At 36.6% G+C, this 12,798-nt stretch overlaps 2 protein-coding genes and 1 long non-coding RNA gene across 3 annotated transcripts; 1 reads left to right on the top strand and 2 right to left on the bottom strand.

Annotated features, from left to right (window-relative positions):
* Positions 1-300: 300 nt before the first annotated feature.
* Positions 301-7,505, bottom strand: LOC147490377 (RING/U-box superfamily protein). Its single transcript, XM_086569780.1, has 8 exons — positions 6,561-7,505; positions 6,080-6,156; positions 5,788-5,956; positions 4,396-4,484; positions 3,745-3,909; positions 3,536-3,613; positions 1,827-1,930; positions 301-862 (listed from the first exon to the last, which is right to left on the bottom strand). The coding sequence occupies exons 1-8, from the start codon at positions 7,105-7,107 to the stop codon at positions 757-759; spliced, it is 1,335 nt and encodes a 444-aa protein (XP_086425906.1). The 5' UTR covers positions 7,108-7,505; the 3' UTR covers positions 301-756.
* Positions 2,748-3,888, top strand: LOC147490378 (uncharacterized). Its single transcript, XR_015200704.1, has 2 exons — positions 2,748-3,008; positions 3,312-3,888. It is a non-coding gene; the product is annotated as an uncharacterized LOC147490378 (long non-coding RNA).
* Positions 7,506-7,638: 133 nt separating the features above from the next.
* LOC147490376 (NADH dehydrogenase ubiquinone 1 alpha subcomplex subunit) lies at positions 7,639-10,851 on the bottom strand. Its single transcript, XM_086569784.1, has 3 exons — positions 10,619-10,851; positions 10,443-10,532; positions 7,639-7,981 (listed from the first exon to the last, which is right to left on the bottom strand). The coding sequence occupies exons 1-2, from the start codon at positions 10,721-10,723 to the stop codon at positions 10,443-10,445; spliced, it is 195 nt and encodes a 64-aa protein (XP_086425910.1). The 5' UTR covers positions 10,724-10,851; the 3' UTR covers positions 7,639-7,981.
* Positions 10,852-12,798: the final 1,947 nt, after the last annotated feature.

Genomic DNA, 12,798 nt, shown 5'->3' with positions numbered 1-12,798 from the left:
GCCCACAATAAAACTCAAGGTCTCAAGCATCGTCCAGGCCTCAGGGATTCCTACTCAAAGGAACCGCCAGCAAATCGGGTTTCCCGGAGCATGGATTGCAATTGAAACTCATACTTTAATTTTCTGTCCCATTTTAACGTTCACCAGACAAATTGGCTTCAAAATGGTGTTAATGTTTTTCTTCCACGAATAATTGAAGTTAAGTTCAATGTGCAAAACAAATCGAAAACATTTGGCTTTGATGCATTATTGAAGGCATCACAGTTATATTAAGCCATAGAACACTAGACAATTTCAGAGTTTCTATACCAATGACACTTCCCTTTTTCATAATTATAGGTTATAACTGGGTAAAGATTTTGAGAAGACTAAATAAATTCATGGAGCAAAATACATCCATAACTTACATAAACACCTTACAATGTATAAGAACTCTGCGGCAGTCCCAAAATTTGATTTTACGGAAACTCAAACCAAAGCTGGCCTTGCATTTAGCAGGAATTACTGTTATTTTCTGTGAGCAGCTAACGTGTATAAACATTTATGTCATCTGTAGTTTATCAGTCGGAGGGGCCCATGATATACAACATATGAACATAATAAAGGCCGATCCCCTTACTTCCGTTGCACCAACACATTTAACGTGATACATTCACAACTGCTGGTATGAGAAACCCGGATGAGGGGGTCGCCTTCAGAGGAAAAACTCCGATGTGAAGCAAAATTGTTTGTTGCTTCCTTCAACCATTTCTTAACCTAAAACAACTGGAAGAACAGACTAGTTGATCCATCACCGAATGATCTTAGATCAGCAGGTTTAACCAAGGCCCTGCATAATGGACATGTCCGTTCCCTCTCGAACCTGAAACACAAGTCAGTCCATCACATGAAGTTAATAGAGAGGCAGTCAACAAATAAATACAGACAAAATTTTAAAGCAACTCAAGTTCACATATTTATCGTTTGCTACATGATTTTTCAAGATGGCGGTCATACTAACGGCAGAGATAAAACGACATAAGTAAACATTGCAGAGTGCTAGCTTAAGATATCTAAGATGGGTAAGATTTGTCCAGGATGTTAGCCACAATGTAGTAGTGCTTGCTCCCAGGTAAATGCTTTAAGTAGCCAAGGTGTCTCCAGCAATTACAGGAAACTTCAAGAAAACTTTAGGTCTAAAATAAGAAGACTAAGGTCGATATCTCAGAGGTACTAAAAAGCAATAAACGAATTTGGACGAAATAACTGCTACAAATGCCGTAATGCTAAGAAAGAGTAGCCGCACATATCCAATGTGAAGTGGTATACAAACGAATCCCAGCTGAAAACAATGTTTTGGATTGCTAATGTCCCTGGACGAGCTACACCCCAAGGTCCAAGTATAATAAGTTTCTTTGACACAAGTTGGACATCAAATAACTAAACTCGAATGTTACTAAATACAAAAGCCATTGAATAAATGACTGTATTCAAGTACCGTCGACAAATGTAAATTACAAATGATTATAATATATTTTGAGAATTCACGCCTTCTACAAATTACAATTTATCTCTGATTTGGTTAAGCTTCCCAAAGATTTTGCAGTTCCATTGTGATCTACGGCTTTGGGTACGTGTAGACTAAAAAAGGCATATTAAGTAAGAATTTAAATATCTTAGAAACTAAAAGGTACACTGCAAATGGAGGAAAAAGAAAGGCAACACTTCTATTGTGGTTCAGTAAGTACATGTCACTAAACAAATCAAAGACGGTTTATGGAAATTAATAATTTGACAAGAGAAAGACTAGATGGCAGATATTTAGGAATGCAAGATTATAAACTGACCATTCAGATACACAATCTTCACAGAAGATATGTTTACACCGAAGCAAAATTGGAGCATGCATCTTTTCCTGACAAATAGCACATAAATCTCCAGCTGCATTAACCTGCATCAATTAACGACAATTAAATACTCATATTACATTTCCCAATATGCTTCATTTGTCTTTAGCGATGAAAGATAAATTCCACTAATTTCAAAAAGAAATCCTATTACAGCAAAGGAAAACGCCCACAAACCCCACCTAGTAAGATGCTAAGTTTTGAGATTACAACTTCCCCTCACACAGTCACACCCAAAATACATCCGATGGTAAAGTTTTTTTTTTCAAAATATTTAGAGGGTTAAGGCAGACCCACACCCCACACCGGTTACATTGAAGGACCCTAGCCCGAAGGCTTACATTGCCCGAAGGCTCAACAACCCCGAAAGGAACCTAGCTTGAAGGCTCAACAACCCCGAAGGGAACCTAGCCCGAAAGGCTCTCGCCAATGTGCCATTTTGAGTAGACCCAACCGCCTCCACCTTGTCTATGAAAACTTGCTTTCGCTCCTAGGTCCACCCATCGTAGCAGCACCCTGTCTTTAGCTTGAAGGCTTACCTGACCCAAAGGCCCATCACATAATTACACAAGAAAGAAATCCCAACCAACACTTGGTGGGATTCGAACTTGCAACCTCTCCCATGAGGAAAGGGGTACACAACCAATTGAGCTAGAAACTCTTGTGTATCTTATGGTAAAGTTAAATTACAATAGAATCCCCTTTGATATTACAAAGTCCTGAAACCGTAAACTTAAAATCCCAACACACTAAGGAAGAAGTGGGGAGGAAATACAACTGAATTTTCATCCTAGACTCCTAGGGCTTGATTTTTGCCCTGCATGACTGTTGGTATGAAATGAGATTGCAGATTGCTTGTTCTTTTTTTTTTTTTTTTATGGAGTGGTGCTTTTGCTCAAAAGTTCCCTTCTCCGTGTATATTCAAGGTCCTTGGCTGGCTTCGTAGAGTAGTTTGATGCAAGTATGTTAATGCAATCATTCCATAGAGTCGATGGGATTAATAGCTATAACACAACAAGCATGGGTATATCTTTCCCTCACAAAGGCATCTTGATAAAGTGGGACACTAGGGCTGATCAATTTCTATTACCAGTTACTACTTCAAATGAAAATAAATTCATGGTCATTACCAATTAAGCACCAGGGATACGGCATTTTCAAAAATATAGGACACGGAAAAACGTTTGAATAATATATATATAAATATTATATAATTGAGCAACAAATTCAAATTAAAATGGCAATTCATTTTAAAAAAAAGATTTATCCATGTTCGTGATTAAAATTATTAGTCACTTAATCACTTCATCTTTCTTCTCTTGCAAACTTGGATTTTATTTACTTGTTTTTTTATGTTGAAGTTCCAAAAAATTTCTTGTAATGCCACGTGTTGGGAAATTAGAAGGGACGATCGGTGCTTCATAGGTCATTACCAATTAAGCACCAATACCACTTGGAAAAACCACAACCATTTTACAAAAAAAGAATGTCCTAATTAGTTACTTCAAGGCAAATATAAGACAATGCCACAGGGAAAGAATTAGAAGAAAAATCTTATAACCTCACAATTTGAAATTCTAACTAACGACATTTGAAAGGGAAAATTGTTTTCATTAGGAGCCACAATCTATGCAAGCTAGGAAGCTGACCTGATCAGAAGTGGCATAAGACCCATAATGAACCTCTTTGTGTGACAATGCTTTCAACGCAGTGAAAAAGGATTGGACCTGCCATGACAAATCAAACCTACTAAATTAGTATTTGGCTTTACCACAAAGTCCTACATGGGTCTTCATTAGGACATTTGTGGATTGGGAGAACAAACAATAACTCTCCAAAACAAAATAAAAAATTGTACCTTTTCAACAACTGACGTAAGTTTGAAAGTAAGGTACAACCCTGTGGTTAGTGATGAAAAAAGGCTTCCGTATTCTTTGTTTAAGAAGAACCGATACCAGACAGGAGTTGGTAACAATGCACGATACAGAAGCAGCATATATTCAACTAATGTTAGCATTTGACCCTGCAAAATTCGAAAGGAAGAACCGTGAGATCCATGAAACTTTACATGTCATTTTAATTTCACCAAGCATTACAAAAATATTTCTGGTGGGTAAATCGAGAAACACTCATTTCAATTGGAGGTTTTCACTCTCATAAAACAATAGGATTGGAACTCGGCAGACAACAGGGCACATAACAGGAATCATTCAGGTAAAGGAATATTACGGATGTTATTGTACTTTTGACAGGATAAGTTTGAATCAAATGATGCCAAAACAAAGTTAGGGGTCTCTTCCCTCCACCTTGGTGACAGGACTTGACTTGAACAAGGAGTTACCCACACCCATTTACTCTACTTTTGGGCGAGCACTTGAAAATGTGGTCACCTCGTTAATCACCAAACTCTCAACCCCTTGAACTCAAATCCCAAACGTTAAATTATCTCTTAACTAGTAAGAAAAAGATTCTGCAAATGAGATACATACAGATTGGAGAGCTATCTTACTTGTTTACGATAGTTCCGACCTCTGCTATTCTTGTAATACATCAGTAGAATGCACTTGAGAATCATTGCTGCCTGTCGCACCATTGTATCTGGAAATTACAGCAATTCAATAAATTGTCTCAAGATGTGTCACTATTATATCAGTAAATCCATACGAAAGATTAAATATCAATAAAATCACAAGGCATCTAATCAGAATGTTTAGAGGATACTTTAATATCATACTACAAAAACAGAGTAAAAGAAATGAAAACAATTGTGAGGTTATAAGATTTTTCTTGGTCAGCACATCTCAAGTAAGGGCTGCCACAATAAAGATATAAACATACACAATTATAAGCCACAACACCTTAGTGATAGCTATTTGGTTTCTCCACTTACAACTCCATTTAATGTTGGATACAAAATGAGCTTTATAAACAGCTTGTTATGAGGATATGAACTTTTAAACGATAGACATTTAATGTTTACTTGCCAGATAGAAAGCGGACAGTGATTTTAAACAAGGGAGTTGGCTGAGGGGTGAAGGGGTGCAATAAACAATGTTTAGCCAATCAGGATCCTTGCTCAATACATTAAGAAAAAAAAATATTGTAATGTATATATAGCTTTCAACTCTCCCAGTCCCAAGCAATTTTACACCCCATAATGATCTTTTTATTTGGGATAAAAAAGCGTGCTATTAATTAACATATTTTATACTTTTCACAGATCAATACAAACTTAATCATTAGCCAATTCCATGGTCTATTTCATCCACCACCCTTGTTCTTTACACCATATTTTTAATTTTTCCTTTGAAATTAATACAAATGTACCCCCTGTACATTGGTTTTCTTGGGGTGGGTATTATTGTAACCAATGGCGTACATGTAATTTCTTTGTACTTGGGAGGGATGGGGTCTGTGGAGAATTTGCTAATCATCCTTATGAAATCTTCTTGATGTAATTTCCAAATTATATCAATGAGTACCTCTTATCTATCAATAAAAAAAAAATACAAATGTACCCCACTTAATTATTTTTTTACATAACTGGTACAAAAACAATTGATGTAGTTCTAGTTCCAGCTAACTTAAAAATGTCTAAGGTGTTCTACATTTACTCAGATGTACCTTATTTCTCTTGTAATAGGATTATCTTCCCCATTTCTTTTAGTCAGAGATTACTAATCCTCTTCTAAAATACATTGTCTACTAAAGCACCTTGAGGTTCATACCTCAAGGCTTTGGCTAATGTAAATGCATTGCCTAACCCTTAACATTGGGAACCTAATATATCAAAAGAAGCACCCATTGCAACAAGTGAGCACATATTGCAACACATCAGCAGTTTTGTCCATCAGCAAAAAGATACTAGTTAGTATAAGTAAACGGATCAAGTCTATCATACCGTTCACCATGATAGTAAATATGGCATGCCAGAAAGGTGGTATTGCTTTCGGAGGAAGCATGACCAGTGGGTATAGTAGATCATCATTTCGATACCACCAGTAGACCCCAATAACGTGAAACAAAAAAACTATGGCGATACCAGCAAGAACAGACATCTTCCTCTCTCCCTGCAGAAGAAATAAAAAATGATGAGCTTAAGAATAAAACAAGAGAACATTCAACACGACACAGCACACACAAACACAATACATAAACATATACATATACATATAACAGGTAGATGACCTCACCTTTAGGGCAGTCTGCTTTCTTAATATATCGTTTGACTTAAACATCACAGCAGCAACCCAAATTGTGACAAAGAAACCTGTAAGTCCACGAGTACGCACATTACAATCCAGCCAATATTCAGAAAAATGCAATGACAAGGAAAACTGAAAATACAATACATATATCTCAAGTGACACAGTCCACATTCCACAAGTACAACAGAGTTTATAATACACAAGTATCAGCTGGAAGCAACGTATATTTTTAATTTAATTTAAAAAATTTATTCAACGATCCTGGTTCATCGCTTCCATTGCTCAACATCTGACAGAAATTCTTCATCATTCACTCATTAACAAAGAGCAGTAAATTTACTAGTTTAAGCACTTTTCGGGGCTGAGCAGAAAATGAAGTTGAGCTGAGCAGAAAATGAAGTTGAGCTGGTGGGCAGTCATCATGGCAAATAGATAAGCAGTGTATTATTATTGAAATAATAATTACCTTGTAAATGCTGGCGAATGAAGACAACGAGTAGAAGTAAAGAAAAGGGAAGAATCTGCTCAATCCACCTGGCGACCTGCTGAATGTCATACCTCTGATAAGAAGAATCCCCTCTGTTAGTGGTGTCCCCATCTCCAGACGACGCATCAGCAGTGGTTGCACCAGACTCGTCTGCAGAAGAAGGGGAGACTAATGGTGGCCTAACATTATCGTGTTCACCGGCACCAATAATCCTAATGGAAACCTCTCCTCCTCCTCCAGAAGTAGCAGTAGTAGGGGGCGAGGAGGCGGGAGGTGCAGAAGGGGGGTCATCAATTGAAGAATTAGATGGATGCTGCTGCTGCTGATGATGATGATCACGGAAACCATTGAGAAAAGAGTCCGACGACCTGGATGGGGTGGTACGTAAAATTCCGGAATATTCTAAAAGAGCGGATAGAGGATACCGGAGAATATTGATACCTCCATATCTTCTAGAAGGATCCATAATACTAGTATTGGTGTTTCCCGTTGAAGAAGAAGAAGAAGAAGATGAATTGGTTTCCATGATGTTTCCCAAAAATCCTCTCTCTCAATATCTATCTATCTATTTTGACCGGATCGAACGACGTAACAAATTAAAGACAAACAATAATAACAAAAGGAGGAGGAGGGAGCTGTTAAATTAAATGAGTCAACCAATTTTTGATGACTAGGGTTTTCTTTTTCTCTTTTTTCTTCTCTTTAAATAATAATAATAATAAAACAAGACTCGATGTTCAAAATTAAATTACATCTGTTTTCCACTTTTCCTTTTCAATTTCTGTTACATCATATCGTTACCCATCTAATTATTGTGGATATTATTATTACTTATGCTAAATTTTAATTTGTTCCACCTATATAATTGCTTGTTTAATGATTACTATTTATAATAGGTCACTCTCATTCCATCAATTTTACAGTAATGACGACTTGGCTTGTACAACAATTATAAGAAGATGACCTTTGTTGGACAATTTCCAGGAAGCTCCATTCTGATAGGCAGGGGGAGACTAGCCAATGAGACCAAAGCCTCTTTTAAATAGATGCACCAAAGTACCAAACACTCACCTTTAATCGGGCAAACCAAAGAAGCAGTCCATTATAGACTAATACAATTCAATCAGGTGCCTCTTAAGGGAGATGCAACCAAAGTTTCTAACAGTACACTCAACGCCAGTTATCACAGCAAAAAGTAATCTAACACACAAATTTTAAATGCATATACTGTTGAACTGACAGCAGACAGATTACAAAGTTATAACAACTCTATGGAAATCCCGATGAGAGAGTACACATAAGAGAAAAAACGAAACTTGGAGTGCAGTGAAGCAGCAATATCTTTTCCACTGGTCACCTGACTACTTATTTTCTTCGGATGATTCACGGACAGGATTTTCCTGTACATAATAAAGTCAGAACCTTTTAATGATTTATCCAACACAACACTCCAATGCCAAAATAAATAGACGACATAACAATTATAAATTTTGAGTAAACCATAGGTGCACCACTCTGAAAGAAATATTACCGGTTTAGATTTACAATTTCTCGAAAGGAGATAGCAGCCACACATCTAGCTACGGTATGTACTAATAAGTCTATTATCTTAGGATATGAAGAGAACATCAACCTCCTGGGTGGGCATGGTCTGATTAATGGACGACAAGGGCCATAAGCACACACAGTTCTAACATGTAAGGACATGCGACTGCCACAAACCAATAAGTTCTACGCTTATTTGGAATTGTTGGCATAGACCTTCTGTTCTTCAATCTAACAAAAACTGCTGCGTTTTGAATATGTTATTCCTGCACTGGTTGTCTCACGCACGGTATAACCTCGGCAATAATCAGAATACTAGTTATTAGTCAATAGCCAATTTAGCAAGGCCGTCTAAGTCCCCATCCGGAGTGAGTGCAAATGTGCAATTAAGATTGGTTATAACTTCCTTGACTCTATTGATATTCACTATAATCCTTGTTACCCTATTTGATGTATACTACTTTGGTTAAAGGTCCGCTATAACTTTTCCTTATTAGAAGCTCAGTTTCTAATAAAGAGATATTTTTAACAGGTGAAGTAGAGATTATAGTCGCCCTTGCATAATGCACAGAGGTTACCATAAGAGTATCAACAGTTTCTACTAACTTTGCTTTCCAACCTCTGCCGTTTTAACAATTAAAGAACAACTTGATCTACCTGTTTGGTTTTCGTTCATGCATGGTGTGTGTAAGTTCCACGTTGATGTTCTACGTCTTTGACATCGTACCTTCATTGCCTCCAACATTTTAGACATCTTATCACATATACACTCAATTTTGCTTTATGTCTATCCAGTTTTTCCCCTATCCCTAAAACAAAACTTTCAGTATTATAAAAATGAGACCAAGGGAGTCCACTGGGAACCAGAGTTCAATACTGCAATGGAATTACATTTTCCATCCCAAAAAACAGGCTTCTCATATCCCACACCTCTCAAGTTAATGTCAAAAGAAGCCCAATCCTACTAATGATACTTACAAGGCAATTGCTAAAAGTGACAACTTGGTCTTCGAAAATTCTTCGGTTCCTTTCCATTCATACACACCACAAAAATAAATGAGAGAGTAGCTTCTACAGAATCAATTTCTCAGATGATTCTGATAGGGTATGTATGCCTTCACAAATCGGCAGTAATATATGGGGAATTTGAGCAAGTCATGAGATGCAACAAACAAACGAACCTAGTCACTTAAAGTCATCACCAAATTCATCAGATATTCAGCTCTCAAGAAAACCCCAGAGCATTTTATGAAAATATTTGAAAATGTCACGAGAACCGTAAATTCAAAGGAATCAGTAAGAAATTGCAACCAATTCTAACTCTTCACCGAAGTTGTCTTTGATAGAGGTCATCATCTCATGATTCGAATCTGCAACCCGTTCAAGTAAATAACCTTCGGCAATCACAAAAGGAGTATTGGTTGATGTGCCAGGCAAAGCCTTTTATAGGGAAGGGGAAGTGCAAGATCTAACCACTGAACCTACTAACTGAAAACATCCTAAAAAAAAGTATCCAAGAGTGCAAGAGGAAGGTCTTGTGCTCTAGAAAACCAGGTCAGGACTAAAATTGTTCATCTAAATATGTACCTTTGTTTGCTACAACATCTATCTGTTGCTCTCGTGTAGGCTATGTTTTTCTGTTGTTGTTTTGTTTTTTTTTAAAAAAAGCCTCCATCTCCCTCAATGTCACTTCCATGAGCTGAACCATAGAACAAAATTTCCCGATATATCGCGATATTTGGGGATATCTATCCAGATTTCAGAGAAAGATATATAAATATCACAATATGTTTAGAGATATATACGGCTGTAAATATAGGTGATATTTTGATGATATTTACGATATTTGATGATATTTTGCGATATTTGAGGATATCTTGCGATATTTTGTGTATGTAACAATTTTATTTAATATTTACCATTATATTTCAAATAAATATAAATAATGTATCCACAATATCCACGATATTTGTTGATATTTTGGATATATCTACGATATTTGCATGTGAAACAATGTCAAATATCCCCAAAGAGGAGAATATATCTACGATACATATCCAGAAATTGAATATCGATAAATACCTATATCCTGATATTTTGTACTATGAGCTGAACAACAACATTGTCTTCCCAGTGATTAAAATGAGACACAGTAACGAGTAGCTGTTGAGTTCAAGGTATGAGTTTTGTGTAGCAAACAACATCATATGAGTTTCGTAAGTATAATATAATGGAATGACATAATAAGAATAACCCATGTTGAGACGAATTAATGGATAAAAAGATGGAATTGAGCTTAAGAGTGGGGTGGGTTACCTATTGTTGAGGGGCAGAGAGCATCTCAACGATCTTCTTGTCCCTTCTCTCCATGGCCACGTCCCAGACATCATGCCCGATGTGCTTCGGCTGGAATTCATTGAATCAAATACTAATTAGTCTAATTGGAACAAGGTAGTAATGGGAATTGATTAATTGAGACAAGAATTACAGACCCTGCCATGAGCAGCCTTGTGGATGTGGTACTGAATATTCCCCATGGCACACAGCATCCCTGCTATGATTCCTAGCGGAAGTACTGCTTCCAACCAAAACACCATCTTTTTCCCACAATCAATCGATCGACAACGAACTCAATCCCAATCCCCAATCGAACTACACGCTGGATTTCTTTTTGCTTTTTTACGTTTTCGAAGGATAGATAGATGAATTGAAATGTATCCGCTGCTCCTAGGACTATGTGTACGCCTTAGTCAGGGCTTTGTTGTTTTCTATTTTACCTCTCTTTTTTTTTTTCTTTACTTTTAGTATGGCCATTGATATTGGTATTGAGATTGGGGTTAGTGGGTTACCAAAGCTGGTATCATACATTCATACGTACCTGCCCACCAGCTTATTTTATGGAAGTGGCTAGTTTTTTTAATAGTCGTGATGAGGAGAGATTGATCTCGAGCTAGTCTAATAGCTGTTACTCTGTTAGATAGGAAAATATCATATCTCTAAAAGAGCTTCACTAGAAGTTAAAATTGTTTTGTGAGCCCACAATTGACCAATATCATAACAAATTAAATAAAAAAAAACCAAAATGACTTTCAATGTCTATATGATCATAGTTTTGGATTTTGAAATTCCAACAAATCTAAAAACCAAAATTCATCAAATTTCGACCCTATCACATTCGGAATTTCAAATGATTTCAAAATATTTAATATTTCGACTCCATATTTGGAATTCCAGTTTTTTTTAAACCAAAATATTAGGCGAAATTCCAAAATTTCGTTCGGAATCACAAACATTGTACATGACTACATCTCTTCCAAAACCCATGGAAAGCTTCATATTTCTTTCTTTTTTTAATTTTTATTTGGTAAAAATCCAATGTTGAAGTAGTTCTAATGTTGAAACACTACTTATTAATCTAGCAAACCAAAACCCAATTTAAGAAAGGGGGGTTTGCAAAACAACACTCGAATTTAAAAGCTTATATATATTGTGAGAATTGCAATTTTCTCAGATTGTTGATTTGTTACTACTTACTACAAGATTAATTTCTCGCACTTCTTAACGATAGTTGAAACACTTTTTGATGGTATATGTAATAACAATAAACATAGAGGAAACTGGTTGTGGTATTGATAATTGATATGTGTTTTGTTGAAATAGAGAAAAATACATGAAAAGAAGAATAAGAGCAAAAGACAGTAGAGAGAAGATGATGATCGGATTTTTTTTTATTTTGTTTTTTTTTTTTTTTTTCTATTTTTGTTAAGTGTTTCATTTTCATGCCCTTTAATTTCTTTACTCAATGTCCTCAAGATGTGTGTCTATCTTATGGCCCCTGTTAAAATGCGCTCCATTTGGAGGAGAGATTGATCTCTCCTTCATTTTTTTAATCACGACTTTCGTTATGCCTCTTCAAGGCAATGTGGTATGATATCTGATGGCCTAGGTTTTGGTGAGCTCCAGTGGCGTTTGTCGACCTTCATTCCCTCTCCGTCTTGGTGGTCTTGGCATCTGTGTGTGCAGCTGATGTGTGCAAATTTTCCTTTATAGCCTCACAGACTCATGCCGAGGAACTCCAACACCACATTCTTATTAGATACCGCAATGCTACGCCTATGCATGGGAGATGTATTTGACAATGGCACCGCCAAACTATACCTGATTCTTCCTAATTTTAACCTTAGTACATTTATCTAGCGTTAGAGGTTACCGTGCACCTATAAACCACAACATTTTTTGGTGAAAGCTTACTATGACAAGATTATAACAGGGCTTGAGATGGAATTTGGATTGTCAGCTCATCAGAATTGAAAACAGTCATCAGTTGCTTACAATCTAGACATGTCAAGGACTTTCTCCTTATTGTCCCTATAGAAGGTCTCGGACATCAGATGTCACCAGTTCAGTACCGTGTGGTTCTCCGCTACCATCTAATGATCCCCTTATATATTGGTGGTGTCATTTGCCCTATATGCAAAAAGATTCGTCTTGACACATTTTGGGATCATGTAACACATTGCAAACACTTTCATGTTTCAAATACAGACATAATCACATACAAGATATTTGATATGATGTGGTTCGGCACGCAAGCATACAGGGAAAGAAAGAGACTCATGTTAACTTCCTTACAATCCATATGGAAAGTAGATCAACACTTCGGCTAATAGAT

Source organism: Coptis chinensis, chromosome 7 (genome assembly GCF_015680905.1).
Source record: "Coptis chinensis isolate HL-2020 chromosome 7, ASM1568090v1, whole genome shotgun sequence".
Lineage (NCBI taxonomy): Eukaryota > Viridiplantae > Streptophyta > Magnoliopsida > Ranunculales > Ranunculaceae > Coptis > Coptis chinensis.
The sequence above is the reverse complement of the archived record's forward strand: the minus strand, read 5'-3'. Positions and strand labels throughout refer to the sequence as shown.

Excerpts from the sequence above, each read along its gene's own strand:
- LOC147490377 (XM_086569780.1), bottom strand. The coding sequence starts at position 7,107 with ATGGAAACCAATTCATCTTCTTCTTCTTCTTCTTCAACGGGAAACACC. Across the intron at positions 4,485-5,787 it reads ATTTACTATCATGGTGAACG|ATACAATGGTGCGACAGGCA; the intron begins GTATGATAGACT and ends TGTAATTTCCAG. Across the intron at positions 1,931-3,535 it reads CTTATGCCACTTCTGATCAG|GTTAATGCAGCTGGAGATTT; the intron begins GTCAGCTTCCTA and ends TAATTGATGCAG.
- LOC147490376 (XM_086569784.1), bottom strand. The coding sequence starts at position 10,723 with ATGGTGTTTTGGTTGGAAGCAGTACTTCCGCTAGGAATCATAGCAGGG. Across the intron at positions 10,533-10,618 it reads ACAAGGCTGCTCATGGCAGG|CCGAAGCACATCGGGCATGA; the intron begins GTCTGTAATTCT and ends AATGAATTCCAG.